This window comes from Garra rufa, chromosome 14 (genome assembly GCF_049309525.1).
Source record: "Garra rufa chromosome 14, GarRuf1.0, whole genome shotgun sequence".
Lineage (NCBI taxonomy): Eukaryota > Metazoa > Chordata > Actinopteri > Cypriniformes > Cyprinidae > Garra > Garra rufa.
In genome coordinates this window covers 17,326,145-17,346,020 of record NC_133374.1, presented here as the reverse complement: position 1 = coordinate 17,346,020, position 19,876 = coordinate 17,326,145, and the positions used below count along the sequence as shown (strand labels likewise).

General features: G+C 38.4%; 1 protein-coding gene across 2 annotated transcripts; it reads left to right on the top strand.

Annotated features, from left to right (window-relative positions):
* The first annotated feature begins 7,691 nt into the window (after nt 1-7,691).
* Nucleotides 7,692-19,869, top strand: slc46a1 (solute carrier family 46 member 1). 2 transcript variants are annotated; one of them, XM_073817763.1, is made up of 6 exons: nt 7,693-8,115; nt 13,807-14,198; nt 14,285-14,745; nt 16,596-16,679; nt 16,770-16,926; nt 17,155-19,869. In XM_073817763.1, the coding sequence occupies exons 1-6, from the start codon at nt 7,831-7,833 to the stop codon at nt 17,207-17,209; spliced, it is 1,434 nt and encodes a 477-aa protein (XP_073673864.1). In that variant the 5' UTR covers nt 7,693-7,830; the 3' UTR covers nt 17,210-19,869. The 2 variants fall into 2 exon arrangements, with proteins under 2 accessions (XP_073673865.1, XP_073673864.1); XM_073817764.1 differs by lacking the exon at nt 17,155-19,869 and having other exon boundaries at nt 7,692-8,115; nt 16,770-16,930.
* Nucleotides 19,870-19,876: the final 7 nt, after the last annotated feature.

Sequence of the window (19,876 nt, the reverse complement as noted above, 5' to 3'; positions counted from 1 at the left end):
CAGACCTGCTTCAACAGGTTTTCCCATACACACGTGTGTGCGCACAGCTACACACACTTGGGTCACTGGCAGCTGGGAGCCTCTCTCAGAGGTAATGAGAACATATTTTAAAAGCTATATCAGACACATCCATAATCATATCCCGGAGAGAATGGGCACTCTGCCGAACTTCGGCACCCAGAGGGAGACGACCATACCGATAGAATCTGACTGCACCTGCCTTGCCTTGCCCTCTCTCTTTCTCCTATATCCCTCTCTTCTGTTTCCTAGATGAACTCCAGCGGAGATTTCATCCAGGTGGAGACAAGCCTAACAAGAACCCTGAGGGACATTTCTTGATGCCTTATTTATTGGTGCCAAACGAGATATAGTGTTACAATAGTATCAGTGTAAGTGAAAAGTAAATCCTGCAGATGTTTACACGTGTATACACCTTTTCTTTGGACTTCTTAGCTCAGATCTAGCTCCACTAGAATGTTATTTTACTGTCAATGAAATGTTAATCTTAGTATCTATTGAATAGTGAAAAATGACTCTGTAGTGCATATTGAGTTCACTTACCGCTGTGTGTGCTGCTTCCAGGCCCAGGTTGTATATCTAAGACAGTCCGGGTCCACACAGATACCTGCAAACCAGCTGCAGATCTCCTCGAAATCACTCTCTGTGTTGCCACTCTGCTTTTATAGTGACTGCTGACAAGAAAAACAACTGAGATATCTATAGAGAGAGAGAGAGAGAGCGAGAGAGAGAAAAAAAGAGAGGGAGGGAGGGAAAAATGAATGTACAGGTGAATTCTTCCACTACCCTTCTAGTGAACCTGGGAGGCAGAACCACGGCCCTCTTGAGCTGCTGTATTCAAATCATATTCTAATGTGAATGGTTGGGGTGGAGAGAAGCAAAAATAGTGATAGTGAAAGGGAATCGCTCAGTGAAGAGCTTATGTTGCACTGCTGCTCTGGATTTGTTCATTTAATGCAATGAAAACTAAAGGGAATGACAGTGTAGAAATTGTTGTGTGCTTTTACTTAAGCGGCTTTGCCTTAAATTTTTAAATTAAGTGTGTTATGCGTTAAGTGTAAAAAAAGCCGAATTCCTTTAACATGTTGCACTAAATCCATGGCGTGTTTCAGCAGTACCTATTCAAAACAATAGATTACATTGCTATATTATATTTCAAGTTATCCCTCTTTGATTAGTCTTGTTTTCTGTGTGCTCTGTAAAAACAGCCTTGAAATAACATGCCTTAAGCCCTGTGCTGTGTAACTGATCATGGTGAATAGTTTGGCACCAGGACAGGGCACGACAAAGCACACTTGACAAAGACATTTTTGCTAGTCTTTTCCTGCTCCCTTGTTTGGCATCTCAATTTATGCAAAATATCACTTTAATGACAGTAAATCTGCAAGTTTGCATTCTTCACTGCAGGTTCTCTGCTTCTCAGAAGAACAACTCTGTACTGCTCTGCTCTGTTTCTCAGAAAAAGAACAGATGATCGGAAATATCAAATGTGCATAAATATTGTCTTGCATGACTGAAATATTCTGTAGTTTGTTGAGGGTGACAGCAGAGTGATTAATGAGTTCAAAAATTGAAATGCAGCACCTGGAATTATGAAGCTGGGTATTCACATTTGGCTTAACTTGGTGGCCATAAAATGTTGTATGTATTATGAGCATGCCTGAGCTGAAGTTTTGCCTGAGATTTGCAGATGAGGTGAAATCTCATAAATATGAAAATAAAAAAGTCTGTTCATACTAAGAATGATAACTATAAGGATAACTAGATTGGCTTTGACACCAATGGCTGATAATTTTCTGTTTATTATAAGCACACCCTGTCATGCAGTATACCACTTTAAAGGGTTAGTTAAAAAAAAAATTTAATTCTGTCATTAATTACTCACCCTTATGTCATTACAAACCCGTAAGACCACAAGACCTTCATTCATCTTTAAAACATGAATTAAGTTATTCTTGATTAAATCTGAGAGCTTTCTGACCCTGCATAGACAGGAATGCAATTGACATATTCAAGGCAGAAAAAGGTAGCAAGGACATCATTACAATAGTCTATGTGACATCAGTGGTTCAACCATAATGTATGAAGCTACCAGCTTTTTGTGCTCAAAGAAAACAAAAATAATGACTTTATTCAACTATTTCTTCTCTGCCTTGTTTATGCAGGGTCAGAAAGCTCTCAGATTTCATCAGAAATATCTTCCGAGGCGAAGATGAACTAAGGTGTTATGAGTTCGGAACGACATAAGAGTAATCAATGACAGAATTTTCATTTTTGGGTGAACTATCCCTTTAAATTTGGTTTTTCATATACCAATGCCGTGGTTTTCATTATTTTCATAGAATCAGGACGGTATTAAAACTTTATAGTTAACGTTACATTTATTGTTACACACTTATCGTCATTTGTGTGAACAGCAAAAGCAACTGTATGTAAGTTGCATGTTTTACCTTGAAATATCAGTTTCAACATCATTCTGACGGTAATATCAGCTCTTATTCTAACAAGGCGTATATCTTCTGTTTGCCCACGTTCCCCGCCAAACGTCTGTTCTTGGAGTTTGAAGATTGGTGAGCGGATGCAAGAAATGCGCGTACAGCTTTCAAATGTATACTGTAATATTTTTACCACAGTTTATTCCACTCGCTTAACGGTAGGGGTCTCTAAAGTCGCAAAAATACACTAAACATCCACCTTATTTTCAACGCAAAAGTAAGCCTATGGCGAGACTTCCGGTTCATTAGCCGCTATAGCAGTGTTGCCAAGTCCGCGTTTTTTCCGCGGAATTGGGCTACATTTATAAGGTTGCCGCGGGTTAAAGCGACCCTAATAACGTAATATTTATCCACTGGAATGCAAATTTGACCAGAGGAACCTCACTACAAAACGTACCCCTGTAACACGTTTTTTTTTTTTACCGGGGACTATTTTTGGGCTAGTTTTGAATAGCAGTTGGGCAGGTTTTGTTGTGAAAACCTAGCCACCCTACACTTGATAACATGCAGTATATGGCAAAACTGTTTACACTACAAACCAGTGTGTTCATAATTAGGATAATACATTAAAATAATATGGACACACCAATTTGCAATATCAAGCAGCAAAGCAAGCAGTTTTGTACAGCTGAAAATAGCTGGACGCGGAGGAGGCTAGAAGCCAGACCCATAAAATTTGCAAATGGCTGTGCTCGTTCTAACAAAAAGAAAAAAGAAGGTCGATAGAGACAGACGAAACTCAGCAACAGTATTAGAGAACTCATGGTATGATGCAACCTTATTGTGATTATTGCTCAGATTTCACTGGTGGATCAGTACGGATAAGTTAGGGTCATCAGGGTTAACATCCAGGGGTTAACAGTGCCTCTATAGAGTCCTAGTGCACAGCTTGTTGAATCTCATCCTTGCACTAAACTCATCCACTCAACCTCCAATATATCGCATTGCATGATAGGATTTGCCTTCTCTGTCCCCTCCGATTTGTCCAAATCAATTAAGGTCACTGGAGCTGGAAAAGAATGCATGACTAGAGCACAATCCAAATTTGACATTATCTATCTATCTATCTATCTATCTATCTATCTATCTATCTAATTTTGATGAATGCACATAAGGAAGCTCGTTTAAACACTGAATAAAAAAATAAAAAAAGGTAATTGTGACTTTTATCTCACAATTTCGACATTTCTTCTAACAACTGTGAGTTTACATCTCACAATTCTGACCTTTCTTCTCAGAATTGCGTTATACAAACTTGCAATTCTGACATTTATTTCTCAGAATCGTGAGATACAAACTCGCAATTGCAAATATAAAGTCAGAATGGTCAGATAAAACTTGCAATTCCGACAAATAAAGTCAGAACTGCATGATATAAACTTGCAATTGTGAGTTATAAAGTCAGAAACTCGCAATTCTCAGAAAAAAAGTCAGAATTCTAGAATTAGAATTATTTAAAGTCTGAATTGTGAGTTATGAACTGAGAATTCTGAGAACATAGTCTTTTTCCCTCAAAATTAGACTTCATAACTCACATTTGCTAGTTTATATCTCACAATTCTGAGAAAAAAAGTCAGAATTCAGAGAAAAAAAAGAAAAAAAAGGAATTCTCGTAATTGTGAGTTTATATCACGCAATTCTGAGAAAAAAAATCTGAACCGTGACTTTATATCTCGCTTTATTTTTATTTCTCAGGATTATGAGCTTATTTCTCAGAGTTGCGAGTTTATACCTAACAATTCTGACTTTAACAATTGCGAGTTTGTATCACGCAATTCTGAGAGAAAAGTCAGAATTGCGAGATGTAAACATGCAATTGCAAAGAAAAAAAGTCAGAACTGTAAGAGTTGCAATTGCCTTTTTATTTTTTATTCAGTGGCGAAAATGGCCTTCCATAGTTTTCAGTTTTGTTTCCTTTTGTTTTAATGTTCTTATTGACCCCTTTGACAATAACTGCTTTGCTTTTGTTTCATTAGGTTTGTTTATTTTTAGTTAAACAAATCAAATTATACAAAAGCAAAAAACAAAACTAACAAAAAGATTTAAAACAAAAATGCACATAAAAGTAATCATGCGTTTTGTTTACTTTGTTTGTTTTAAGACTCGTTTGCTTTGGTTTTAATTTTTGTTTCTGTTTGTTTTTTATTTTGTTTGCCTTTTAATTGATCTCTTTGACAATAACTCTAAGATTTCATCAAACATTTCATCAGCTCCATCATATTAGACATAATATCCAACTTAATAAACTGCTGAAATTACAGCCTGTCATAGTGCTATATACCATATATATTTCTTCACGAACAGTGATGTGAAGACACGTTTAATTCCTAATGTGGTTCTCACTCATCAATCGGACCCTCAGGGTGTGTGTGATGGTGAGGGCAGTTGTGCCGTCAGTGCTGGCAGCATATCACACGTTCAGGCTTATCCCTATAGAAAGCCGCATGTATAGAACTTTTCTAAACCTTTCCCATATCACATATATGTTCCACACTGAAGTCACCAAAGCAAGGTGAGAAAGGCGTTCAACAGGAATGACCACAGTCACCTAGAATGCCTTTAAGGGGAAAATTCAATGGGGTTTCCTGTCAGCTGGTGCAAAGATGAATGACATTTACACAAACAAACACTTTAAACTGAAGGCTCCACCATAAATAGTGAAAGTTGTTAATAAAACACATAGGGCTTCAGATTTAAAGTGGTTGAATATAACTCTGTATTCAAATGGTTTACTCTAAAGGGGAAATCCCACAAAAATGTGTGGAGAAGGTTAAGACAATGCTTACATTTATAAAGGTAAAAGGATGAAAGACAGCAGCTAAAATGAGAATGCCTTTGGCAAACTTGCAGTGCTCTTTTCCCACTGTGTGACAAACTGACAGCATGGGTGGAGCAAAGGAATAAACGAGGGAGAGACACACTGTTGATTACACAATTTGACACATAATGTTATATAAACATTGAGCTATTAAAATTGGTTTATTTTATTTTTAGATCAAAGGTTTTTTTATGTTATGATTCAATTGAAAGCACAGTCATAAAAGATTATCTTTATTTTTATGGTAGTGGTGGATTAGGAATGTGATTATCACATTTTAAAAGATTTGTTTAATTTACCCAAATGTTGAAACCTGTAAGGCATGGTACATTTCAAGTCAAAATTATTTACGTGCGATATATTCTACACCGATTTTGTGTTCGACTGTGTTATATAGCAATATCTTGACAGAATATTGTGTTATGTTCCTTTGAATGCATGAAGTATATGTTATTGAAAAACCATTCGTAAAGGTCAAGTTTTGTATCTGTCACTGCAATCTGTCTTTAAAGAGGAGCTGAACTGAATAGCTGTCATTACCTTGGTTTCATCAAATGCCAAAGTGCACTTAAAAGAGGAATAGTCATCTTTCTCTCTCTCTCTCTTTCTCTCTGTCACTGCAACATGATCTCATAGATATTATCAGAGGAGTCGAAGGTCCTACAAAGAACAACAAAAAAAGCTTTTTCTCATGGCACTCCCATGTTAGGACAATGTTACATAAATTTTACTGCTAACATTTTTAATGACTTGACATTAAATTTTGAAAGCACTATTTTGAAAGCACTTTCTAAGTGCAGTGTACTTGAGGTACACTAGAGAAATGACTGATTTACTGGATTGCACCTCTTTTTATCTCATACTACATTTAAACACTAAATTGTTGAAAATATACTACCGGTTAAAAGTTTTTGAACAGTAAGATTTTTAATGTTTTTTAAATTTGTTTGATCCAAAGCACAGCAAAAACTGCAATATTTTGAAATATTTTTTACTATGTAAAACAACTGCTTTCTGTTTGAATATATTTTAAAATGTAATTTCAAAGCTGAATTTTTAGCATCATTACTTCATTCACATGATCATTCAGAAATCATTCTAATTTTCAGATTTGCTGCTCAAAAACATTTTTATTATTATTATGTTGAATACAGCTGAGTAGTTTTTTTTCTGGTTTCTTTGATGAATGGAAAGTTCAGAAGAACAGCATTTTTAAAGCATTTTAAAGCATCAATTTAAAGCATCCTTGCTAAATAAAATCAGCAATTGTCTATTTTTTTAACAACAAAAAAATGAATTAAATAAAAAATGAGTCTGCCTATGGTATTATACTTGAATGGTATAGTGTATAATGCTACAAAAGTGTTTTATTTATCTTTGGATCTTTCTATTCATCAAACAATCCTGAAGAAAATGTACTTAACTGTTTTAAATATTGATAATAATAATAAAAATCAAATGAGCAAATCAGCATATTAGAGTACTGGAGTAATAATGCTGAATATTTAGCTTTGATCACAGGAATAAATTAAATTACATTCTAAAAAAAGCTGTTCTTTTAAATAGTAAAAATATTTCACACTATTACTGCTTTTGCTGTACTTTGGATAAAATAAATGTTTAAAAAACATTTTTTAAAAATCTAAAAATAAATTATTTTTTTAAACAAAGAATATAGTGGAATTTGTCCAGAATTTTTCTAAATAAAAACACTATTGCTAAATTACTATTCCATAAAACATTTAAGATAATCAAAAACAAATTATTTGTTCTACAGTTAAATACACATGCAAATAAAAAATAAGGTATCGTAGACATTGCAGTACAAAGTAAATTACTTATTCACATCGAGTAGTAGATTAGTTTGAAATTGGATTTCACGAAGAGTAATTTATCTTTTTAAATTCCTGTGAGCAAGTGAAATCGATATATCATATCAGCCTGCGGAGAAAAAAATCCTATTTGAGACGTTAAACCAGGTGCATTCCTCTTCAAAATGATTTCAAGCTTAAAAAGCTTTTTCAATCCTGTTATTACTTGAATCATGATTTGACATGAATGTAAATAAATAAATGAATAAAAAACAAATACTATTTCAGCTATTTGCTGATTCCCAGAATTGGTTCACTAATACACCCCAAGAGGAGGTTTGTGCTTGAAACAATGTGCTAATAGGCTAATTCTGGTATTTCCTATTATTTGATTCATAATATAATAATATAAAAGTTTGTTATGCACCAAATACTATAAAGATGATTTACAAAACAAATGGCAGTTTTTGTTTAGTCTAAGGATTATTCTGTTGTACTTTTAATTTCATACGAATAGCAAAAGAGGGCGACAGCAGCACAGAAAACTGATGAACTGAATGAAAACACAGCGGCTTCCGTTGGTGTTTGTAGTTTCTGTTTTGTTCAGGCTAGTTATGTTAACACTCCTTTGTCGTGCAGCTTTGTCGTCGGTGTGATTTACGCGTTCGGACGCTAAACGCTTTAAATCATGGCTGATTCCGACACCAGCGCTATTCTTGCGGAGGACCTGGAGAGTGACTCCAGCAAACTCTGTTGTTGTTTTAAGGTTCCACAAAACAAAGGTCCACCGCCGTGTTCATGTCCGTTTTCCGTGACCGTGGAGCCCGTTATGTTCCTGTCTACGTTCTCCATTGCTCTCCAGATGCCTTTGTATACGCAGTACCTGTGGGATCGCATCAGTGAAGACGTGGGTTACAATGGAACAAAGGGAGGAGGATGTAATGCATCTACAGTCCACGATCCTCTGCAGAAGGTAACATATTTGACACTGTCTGGGTGTCAAACCAGTGGGTGTCTGGCGCTACCAGTTGATTCCTGAAAGAAGGACTCTTCTGAGTAGATTCAGTCGGATTCCCGAATGAGTGACTGTTATGAGTCGGTTCTTTTTAGTGAATCAAAAATATACAGCGCTACCGGCGTAGTTCGATTCCCGAACTGGTTCTTTTCAGTGTATCAAAAATATACAGTGCTACCAGTGTAGTTTTGATTCCTGAACGAATGGCTAATATGAACCGTTTCTTTTTAGTGAATAAAAATTAAACTGTACTACCGGTGTAGTTCGATTCCTGAACTGGTTCTTTTCAGTGAATCAAAAATATACAGCATTACCAGTGTAGTTCGATTCCCGAACCGGTTCTTTTAAGTAAATCAAAAATATACAGTGCTACCAGTGTAGTTGGATTCCTGAACCGATTCTTTTCAGTGTATCAAAAATATACAGCGGTACTGTGTAGTTCGATTCCTGAACCGGTTCTTTTAAGTAAATAAAAAAATATACAGTGCTACCAGTGTAGTTTGATTCCTGAACGAATGGTTATTATGAACTAGGACTGGTCTGAATACCATTTTTTGAGCTTCGAAGCTTCGGTAGTAATCCACATCGAATATTCGAAGCTTCGGTGGGAGGGGCTGAACATATTCTTCTCTCTAATAAAGACAGGAATCTCTGTATGTCTTTCTGTTTGCATTTTTATTATGTCGAGAACAGTTCATCCAAACAATTTTTGCTGTGGACCCAAGGGAGTGCAGTGTTGCATTTTGGTGCAATATGGACACATAACATGTTTAGAATTAATAAATTGTTATAGATCATTGCAAGTTGGAAGCTGCACCACCTCATGCAGGCAGAGCTTATATGCTTCATGAACGGACACTGCGCTAGTGATACAAAAACACACAGGTCTGTTAAGAGCAATACTTTTAATAAGGTAGCCTAACATTTTTTAACAAACAAATCACTCCCAAATCAGAAATTAGCAGCACAGTAATTACTGACACCGTAAAGGGTAGGCTATTTAAATAAAAGAAGAAAGAAAAAAATGGTGCAGTTTATATATATATAAATAAATTATTTATAAATAAATATATACATTATATATAACGTTTGTGTATATAAGCCTATATATATAGTATAATATACATATACATGTATATTATTTTGAAACCCAAAATAAATGAGGCTCAAACATTATTATCAAACGTCCGTGTTTCTTTGAGCACTTCCGTCAGTGAACAAGCAGCCTACAAAACGCTAACATAAAATAAATAATACATTTAAATATGAAACTAGCCTAAATAAAAATGTTAAATAGGCTATTAAACAAACATTTGTTGCAAAAATTCCTAAAACCTCGCCCGGACCTTGTCCGACAGCTCATCAGAGCTGCTGTTTTTAATAGCAAAGTGATTACATTTATTTTCGTTTATTTAGGTTAAAGTTAATTTAGAAATATATTTGTAACACTTTTTATTTGTTAAATTTAAGTTTTTTGCCAATTTAGCCCTCAAGTCATCACGATTTCAATTAAAATCCATGGATATAAAAAACTTAAAGCATATCACAATATTAGTTGAACCGTTTAACCTAGATAAATGTGTGCTATTAGGCGCATATCCAATCGTTTGTGCGGAGAGTAAAGCTGAAGTGCGCTTTGCAGAACATGGAAGCGCCAGCGCTATGTGTGTCACGCTCTGGAGGTTGAACGGAGGAGAACAAGGCAGGAATTTCAAAGAATAGACTTTTTAATATAGTCTACGATGACAAATACACAATGATGACGATCAGGGTAGTTCCAAACACATGTAACAAATAATAGCAGACAAAGGAAATGGGGATAACGCAAGACTTAAATACTAAGGGTAATTAGGGAGAACTGAAACAGGTGTGTAGTAATTAATCAAAAACCATGGGAACAAATGAGGAACTAACTCAGACAGGAACACAACAGAACAAACATGTGACATTTCGCCCCCTCCCGGAAAGGCGCGTCCTCGCGCCGACAAAGAGTCCAACAGAGGAGGGAGGGTGGGGGTTCAGGAGGCGGGCGTGGGGCAGGCGAAGAGCAGGCAATGGGAAAGGGGTAAAGTTCATGAGGCCAGGGTGGAGTAGAAGGAGGAAGGAGCCAGGGAGGAGCCAGAAGCAGGAGGAGCCAGATGGTAGTCCAGAGCCCAGCCAGGATGACGTCCCAGGGCGGAGTCGAGGGAGGGAGGAGCCATGGTGGAGAGCTGGTCAACGACACCCTGGGGACGAGCGACGGAGAAGAAGCCTCTGGTGGAAGTGAGCCAGGTGCGGCCGAGCAGATGGAGAGGCAGGGTGACACTGCAGGTCTGGAGGGCCAAGGTGACGCAGATGGCTCAGGGGACCGAGGCAGAGCTGGGGTTCCGGAAGACCGCAGTGACACCGGAGCGACAGAGGACATAGGCAGAGCTGGAGGGAAGGAGGAGCCTGACAGAGCCGGAGGGACAGAGTGACGAGGTGAAGCCGGAGGAATGGAGTCCCGAGGCGGCGGATGGTCAACGACTGACCAAGGCGGAGCCGGAGAGACGAGGGAGCCCGGTGGAGCTGGTGGGATGACGGGCCACGGTGGAGATGAGGGAGCCAGGAGCCAAGGCGGAGCCGAAGGGTCGGAGGACCGAGGTGGAGTCCCGGACTCGGAGGATGTAGGCAGAGCTTGGGGAACGACACGCCTAGGCGGAGCTGGAGCCTGGATGTCCCATGATGGGTCCACACTCCTAGGTGGTGCTGCCTGAGGGTGAGCTTTGGGACAGACTGGCTGTGGCAGAGACAGGGCTGAAGGACTGGCTGGCTTGAGTGGAGGCGGGAGAGGGAGGTTGGGTGGGAACTTCGGAGACATTGGAGAACGGGACGGAACCAGCGGAGACTCTGGAGAACTGGATGAGACTGGTGGGGATTCTGGACGGCTGGATGGAGCTTTCGGAGACTCTGGAAGACTGGATGTGACTGGCGGAGATTCTGGACGGCTGGACGGAACCAGCGGGGACTCAGGACGGCTGGGCGGAACCAGCGGGGACTCGGGAGGACTGGAAATAATCTCCCCAAACCAGTCAATTAAATCCACTTCAAAAATTTCCAATAGCTCCTCATAATAACCACCACAGCTCAGTTGTAGCTCACCCTCAGGATTAGGAGTGTGGGCGGGGCTTCCCTCTAAGCCCTCGATCTCCACGAGAACTCCCTCGGTGATGCTAGCCGGCTCACACACCTGGTCAGTCGCGATGTCCTCTGTCGCTTTAAGAGCGGCAGATCGTGGCACTGCGGCTGCGGCGGGCTCTGGCTGGTGCTCCGTGCTGCAGGGTGATGATAACTGGCTGGGCTCTGGATCGGGAGTGGGGCTGGAGAAGTCTTCCTGAACGGGACAGACGGAGAAATACAGTCCATTACTCTCCAGCGCCCACTCCACGAAGGCGGCGAAATCTTCCCTGGGACCGTTCGCTGGTAGGCGTGCCTTACACGGCTCGCTCAAGCTGGCGTGATAGAAAACACTGAGCGAGCAATCCGGGAAATGTGTAAGACACGCCAGATCTAAAAAGTCCCTTGTGTGGTCCTCCAGCGAACGGTCCTGTTGCTTCAGGCAGAGGAGTTGGACTGCTGGCAGATCCATTCCGGGAGAGGGAAGACAAAAAAGAAACAAACCAAAACAAAAGGAAGAAAAAACACCGCAAATAAACTGTTGTTTGGTCTGCTATTCTGTCACGCTCTGGAGGTTGAACGGAGGAGAACAAGGCAGGAATTTCAAAGAATAGACTTTTTAATATAGTCTACGATGACAAATACACAATGATGACGATCAGGGTAGTTCCAAACACATGTAACAAATAATAGCAGACAAAGGAAATGGGGATAACGCAAGACTTAAATACTAAGGGTAATTAGGGAGAACTGAAACAGGTGTGTAGTAATTAATCAAAAACCATGGGAACAAATGAGGAACTAACTCAGACAGGAACACAACAGAACAAACATGTGACAATGTGAAACTTAATTTTTGCTCATAAAGGTAAGACTAATATATCATCCGGAACTGTTAAAAAATAATTTTAAATAATTCAAATCGAAAACAAAAATCTTTCATTAGCTATAGGCCTAATCCATAAATATGCGTTTAGGCATTAAAGGCGCGTCCAATGAGCAAATGGCGAGTCAAGATCGTCAACTCCATCTTTGTATCAAATACTAGTTTATTAATAATAAATTCAAATATCTCCTTACTTTCCCCCCGACACATTCATGGTAATTATTTTTGCTGGGGCTTTGCGATCAGCTTTAGCCTACTGCCTGCATTTAAACTTGGAGGTGCAGTTGTCATTGCGACAGGCACAGCCCTAGTTTTGCTTCCACCATTCAAGTGGGCCCGACAGTACTTTATAGTGTCTCTCAAATATTGCTCAATCTCTCTCTCTTTTTTTTTTTTTGCTGTCTCTGTGTTAGTGGCGCAGCAGTCTGATCTTCTTCATTCATATTTAAGCGTGAATGAGAACCGTTTCGCAGGGGATGCAAGGTGTATGAAAAAAAAGAATATTCAAATCTCAAAATTTAAAATCAAATGCCAACAGACCAAACGAATATTCAAATATTCTGGTCCAGCCCTATTATTAACCGTTTCTTTTTAGTGAATAAAAATTAAACTGTACTACCAGTGTAGTTCGATTCCTGAACTGGTTCTTTTCAGTGAATCAAAAATATACAGCGCTAGTGCAGTCCGATTCCCAAACTGGTTCTTTTCAGTGAAACAAAAATATACAGGTACTAGTTCGATTCCCAAACCGGTTCTTTTAAGTGAATCAAAAATATACAGTGCTACAAGTGCAGTTCGATTTCCGAACAAATGAATGTTATGAACCGGTTCTTTTTAGTGAGTCAAAAATAAAACGTGCTACCAGTGTAGTTCGATTCCCGAACCAGTTCTTTTTGGTAAATCAAAAGTATACAGTGCTACCAGTGCAGTACGATTTCGAACAAATAAATGTTATGAACCGGTTCTTTTTAGTGAATAAAAAATAAACAGTGCTACCTGTGTAGTTCGATTCCTGAACAAATTAATGTAATGAACCGGTTCTTTTTTTTGTAAATCAAAAATAAACAGTGCTATCAGTGTACTTTGATTCCTGAACCAGTTCTTTTAAGTGAATCAGAAATATACAGTGCTACCAGTGTAGTTTGATTCCCAAACGAATGACTGTTATAAGCCGGTTCTTTTTAGTGAATCAAAAATAATCAGTGCTACCAGTGTAGTTCAATTCCTGAATGAATGACTGTTATGAGCCGGTTCTTTTTAGTGAATTAGAAATATAGAGCACTACCATGTAGTTCGATTTCCGAACAATGACTGTCATGAGCCGATTCTTTTTAGTAAATCAAAACTATACAGCCAACCAGTGTAGTACATTCTCAAACAAATGGCACTTATTTTGAGTGTGTCCTTTTTAGTCCTTTTTTTAATCACAAAATTGGAACCCAAACAAATAATACCAGGTAATTTTCCTTGTAAATTATAAAAAAAAAATTGACTCTGAAACTGAAAAACCCTCTCAAGTCTCAAGTAGCCTATTAAAAAAACTACAATGAATGTTTCCAAAAAGTGAACTCTAATCACTAAAGTGGCAGAAAAAATGGTTTTATATGTCATTTGTTTCCCTCATCTAGGAAGTGGAGACTCTGACTGCACACTGGAACCTGTACATAAACTTAGGTGGATTTCTAGTTGGGCTGATCATGGTGACCCTGCTGGGCTCATGGAGTGACCGTGCAGGTCGGCGTCTTGTTCTGATCATCCCTTCCTTTGGCCTGGCTGTTCAAGCATCCGTGTATTTAATGGTCATGTATCTGAAGCTGCCTGTGTTCTGGTTCCTCATTGGGAGAATCTGCAGTGGCCTGTCCGGGGACTTCAATGCTATTTTGGCCGGTTGCTTTGCGTATGTGGCCGACACAAGCGCCAGGGGATCTCGCACCTTTCGTGTAGCGATTTTAGAGGCTTCTCTTGGATTGGCTGGGATGTTTGCGAGCATCATCGGAGGACAGTGGCGAAGGGCACAAGGGTATTTGTCAACTTTTCATACATAACATTTAATATTTTTTTTAAATCAAAGATGAAAAAAAACCAACAGTGTGTGTTTTCCTCCAGATATATCAACCCATTCTGGCTGGTATTGGCCACAAATCTTGCAGCTGCCCTTTACGCATACCTTTTTGTGCCTGAAACGGTCACCCCTGACCCTGAGGCAAAGCTCCTTTCCACCAGGCATCACCGGGCTGTCTGCCGCCTCTATGCATCTGACGCACCGCAGGGGCGCAGAACTAAACTGTGGTTGTACACTCTCTGCTTTTTTGTGGTGGTGTCTGTACATTTAGGCTCCAGTGACCTCTATGTGCTGTATGAATTGAGCGCTCCGCTCTGCTGGGGTCCAGAGCTGATCGGTTATGGCTCTGCAGCCAAGCATCTGGCCTACCTCACTAGTCTGACGGGGCTGAGGGTTATGCAATGCTGTCTTGAGGACTCCTGGGTGGCTTTAGTGGGCCTTACCTCTAACATAGTCGGCTTGATTGTGATTTCGTTCGCTAACACTACAGCTCTTATGTTTACAGGTAAGATCTCATATACATATCTATATCTCTATATCTCTCTCTCTCTCTCTCTCTCTCTCTCTATATATATATATATATATATATATATATATATATATATATATATATATATATATTAGTGGTGGGCCGTTATCGGCGTTAACGTGCTGCGTTAATGTGAGACTCTTATCGGGCGATAAAAAAAAATCTATTCTCAAAGTTGGGTTGGGAGCTGGGTCTAAACTACGCAAGATATGATGACTTTCACCTTGACATTTTAGCGCGGATGACGTATACCTAGTCGAATTGCACTGTAGGGGGCGAGAACGAGTCTTCAACTTCTGTGAAATTACCACATCAAATGAGACGTGCAAACATGGATGCAGTTATGAAGCCGCTTCATGGCAGGTGCGTACCTTGCTAGACCCTTTTTACTGGGGCACGTGCCCCAGTGAAAATCTGCTGTGCCCCAGTAAAATCTCAAGTTTGAGTTATAATTTACTTTGAAAATCCCGAAATTAAGACATTAAACTATATGCAATAACTGAATTGACGCTTCTAAAAGCAACGCAGTTTAATGGAAGACTATGCACGCAGATAGGCTATCCATGCCCGTGCGTCTGTGTATTTAACGGCAACGCACACATCGTGCAGCCTTTTGCGCAGAAGTACTTGGTTACACAAGTTTGTATAGGTAATTATGTTGTAAATGCAATTGTCAAGCAGTTTGTGATGCATTTTGGAATCAGGAGATGAGCGCCTGATCTAATGCGCCACCTGGCCCGTTCTCGAAGACTTACTTTTAGTCCTTATTTGGGTAGCACACGTATTCTGAAAATGCCTTCAGCAGAATTCACGCAGATATCCATGCCCGTGCTCGTCTGTGTATTTAACTGCAATGCGCACGTCGCGCAGCCTTTTACGCAGAAGTACATGCAGTGTAGGAATAGTTGGTCACACAAGTTTGTATAGTTAATTGTGTTGTAAATGCAATTGTCAAGCAGTTTGTGATGCATTTTGGAAACAGGAGATGAGTGCCTGGTCTAATGCACCACCTGACTTGAGAAACCCATTTTCAAAGACTTACTATTACTCATTATTTGGGTGGCACACATATTCTGAATGCCTTCAGCAGAATTCAAATTAGCCATTTTAATCTACATTAATCTAGATTAATTCCAAGATTACAGTGAGATTAATCTAGATTAAAAAAAATTATCTATGCCCACCACTAATATATATAAAGCTGAATTTTCAGCAGCCATTCATGTGACACTGAAGAGTCCAGACTCCCGTATCACATGCTTCTTCAGAAATCATTTTAAATGCTGATTTGGTGTTTAAAAAACATTTCCTGTTTTCATTGTTGAAAACAGTTATGTTATGCTGTTGAATATTTTTGTAGAAACCATGATACAGTTTGATCAATTTCATGCTCCCTATATTTTATGTTGAATATGCCATAATCCCTTAATATTTAAATATATACTTAAATATTTTGTCTTATATTATAAATGTAAAAAAAATATATATATTTACTTATCTCTGCATATTTTTATTTAGTTAGGTAACAAAAATTAAAGCCATATATCTGAAAACAGTGAAAAGTGACACTTTTTAATTACAAGCATTTATCTGACATTCTTTCCAGGGTGTGACTTTAAGATATTAGGTTAATGTTCTACTATTTAGTTACTATTTATGCTTACAGTACAGGATAAAGGTCAAGATGCTGCTTCAAGACATTTTGAAATATATCTAGCACTGATGCAACCTTATGCTGTCCTCCAGTGGCTGCAGTAGGTAAATGTTCATGGAGGAAATGAACTTGCAGAAATTACAGAAATTGCTTATCTATCTGCCTTTGTCAGGATATGGGCTGTGCTTCCTTTTTATGGCCTCTACCCCAGTCCTGAGATCTAAACTATCCAAGCTGGTGGACCCTTCAGAACAAGGTGAACAATGACAGCCTTGTTACAAATGAATATTGTTGAATGGAACTGTAAAAAGTGTTTTATTTATTTGTTTTTGTTTGATTCACTTAGGTGCTCTGTTTGCTTCAGTGGCGTGTGTGGAAGGTCTATGCTCACTAGTATCTAGTGGGGTCTTTAACTCTCTGTACCCTGCCACTCTACACTTCATGAAGGGATTCCCCTTCATCTTTGGGGCCATCATTCTAATTATTCCAGCTGCCATTATCGGGTAAACCCTCAACGGTCATTATTTAGACTGTTAGTTTGTAAAATTAATTTAGTCATCATCTCAAAGCCAAAAAGTGGCCTAATTTACATGGATTCACCCTAAATGAATTCCATCCTAAACCATATCAGAATTATTTTATATATGTTTATATCAGATTTAGATTTAAACAGAATTATTTATGCTTGTATATTTATTGTATATTAATAAATATGTATTTGATGTGTACAGGGGCTTGGGTTGCCAGGAGAAGAGGGAGAGCAGAGAAGGCTCTGGAATATCCTGACATTGACTCTATGAAAGTTATGCTACAACAGCAAAAGACAGAGTAAAGGTGCCAAATTCTCGTCCGGAATTTTTGCATTTTGAGAGGTGTTTTGACTATTCTCAGCCACCCTGATGTTCTGTGCATGACTAATTTTGACAAATACGAAAAAATGCATGCAAAAATTTCTGACTCAATGTGCAAGGACCTCAAGCCCAAAATGTTCACATGCTAAAAATGACGTTTACACACTGCTGCTGAAATTTTCGCAGAAAAAAAAAAAAAAATAGGATTAGTTTTTTTTCTCACCTGTAGCAAGCATTTTGATGAATACAAAAATATGCATACGGAAATTTCAGACTCTGTGTGCAGGGACCTTGAGTCCCAAATTTTTGCTTGTTAAAAAATAAAAACGACCTTACGTTAATCACTCTTACATACTGGCGCCGAAACTTTTGTCTGTCATAAAAAAATTCGGATCTGGTTAAATTTCTGCATTTTTCGCATACGTACCAAGCATTTTGATAGTGTTTTGACAATTCTGAGCAACCGTGATGTACTGTGCATGACAATTTTAGATTTAGAATTTTGACTGTGCAAGGACCTTGAGTTAATAATTCTCGTTCAAAACTTTTGCACGTTAAAAAAATCAATACAACTCACATGGTGTCACTTGTCCGTCATAAAAAAATTCCGATCTGGTTAAATTTTCTGCGTTTTCCACATTCGTAGCGAGCATTTTGAGAGATTTGTTTGACAGTCCTCAGTGAAGTTCTGTCCATGACGAATTTTGACAAATACGGAAAAACGCATACAAAAATTTGGACCTTGAGTTTGAAATTCTCTTCCAAAAATTTGACACATTAAAAAATAAATACGACCCGCATTGTGTCAATTATGTTTACGCACCGTCACCAAAACTTTCGTCCGTCGTTAAAAAATTCCGGATCTGGTTACATTTTCTGTGTTTTTCGCATCCGTAGCAAGCATTTTGAGAGGTGTTTTGACAATTCTGAGCCACCGTAATGTACTGTGTGTGATGAATTTTGATAAATATAAAAATACGCATACGAAAATTTCGGACTCCGTGTGCAGGGACCTTAAGTTCGAAATTCTTGTCCAAAATTTTTGCACGTGAAAAAATAAATACGACTCACATTGTGTCAATCATGTTTACACACTGGCTCCGAAACTTTCGTCCGTCATAAAAAAAAACTTGGATCGGGTTCTATTTTCTGCATTTTTTGCATACTTGGCAAGCTTTTTGAGAGGTGTTTTGACAACTCTCAGCCACCATGATGTTCTGTGTGTGGCAAATTTTGCTGAATGCAAAAATACACATACGAAAAAGTGTGCAAGGACTTTGAATCGGAAATTTTTGCATGTTAAAAAATAAATACGACCTCACGTTGTATCAATCACGTTTATAACTTTAGTCTGTCATTTAAAAAATTCGGATCTGGTTACATTTTCTGTGTTTTTCGCATCCGTAGCAAGCATTTTGAGAGGTGTTTTGACAATTCTGAGCCACCGTAATGTACTGTGTGTGATGAATTTTGATAAATATGAAAAAACGTTTTTTCTATTGTTAAGAAGCTTGAAGATTTCATTTTGTATTGTATTGCTAATTTTTTCACAACGGATTAATAATTAATAACCATTTTTCTCAGGGCGGCTAAATCTGTTAATTAATAATCATGGTGAAACTTGTGAACGGTAATGTATTTTTGAATTAAATATTTCTGCAATATGTGAACCTCATACGATTCCAACATCAGCAGTATTGGACATCAGCCATTTACAGTGAAAGTATTAGGATTACTGATTTACTTTGTTCCTTGTGTAGACAACCTGTGTGATTTCTGTATGTTTTCCAAAGGCATGTGTGAGCTGAATATGCAAAGACAACTGTGAGTAAGCCACTGGTAGCTGGATTTCCACAAAAAGTGTTAACACTGTGACTCTGTGGTGCTACCAAAACATTGTTTCAGCATCTTGACCAGACAGACACAGCAACATTAGCTCAACCAATGGAGTGAGTTTAGGTCGACAGTGTTTAAAAAAGGGATAGTTCAACCAAAAATGAAGATTCTGTCATTAATTATTCACCCCTCATGTTGTTCAAAACCAATGAGACCTTTGTTCATCTTCAGAACACAAAGATATTTTTGATTAAATCCAAGAGCTTTCCGACCTTTAATATACAGCAACGGATTGAAAACGTTCCCAGGCCCAGAAAGGTAGTAAGAACATTGTTAAACCGTAATTTTAGCTACAAGAATTATTTTTGTGAGTTAAGAAAACAAAAACAACGACTTTATTCAGATTTCTTCTCTCCCGGGACAGTCCAAAACCATTATTGAGAGTACCACGGCACACACATTTCATTTTTTGGATGAACTATCCCTTTAAAATGGTACACTGACTTCTAATGAGGTAAATGGCATCTGTTTCTTTAACACGCTTCCCCCAAAACTACATACAGTTGCTTTACTCTTTGGATAACAGCCATACTATGAACTCAGGACGCACAATCACAGCTTTAACCCACACAGTATACAATGTTCCTCCTCTTGTTAAACATAAATGCTTACCCATGTTAGTTGTGTTCTAGACTAAAATCTGCAAAGCAGGTTAGAATTATGTGGATGTGAGACTCTTAAAATTACGGCTGTGTGGTTTGGCAAT

Excerpts from the sequence above, each read along its gene's own strand:
- slc46a1 (XM_073817763.1), top strand. The coding sequence starts at position 7,831 with ATGGCTGATTCCGACACCAGCGCTATTCTTGCGGAGGACCTGGAGAGT. Across the intron at positions 14,199-14,284 it reads CAGTGGCGAAGGGCACAAGG|ATATATCAACCCATTCTGGC; the intron begins GTATTTGTCAAC and ends GTTTTCCTCCAG. Across the intron at positions 16,927-17,154 it reads ATTCCAGCTGCCATTATCGG|GGGCTTGGGTTGCCAGGAGA; the intron begins GTAAACCCTCAA and ends TGATGTGTACAG.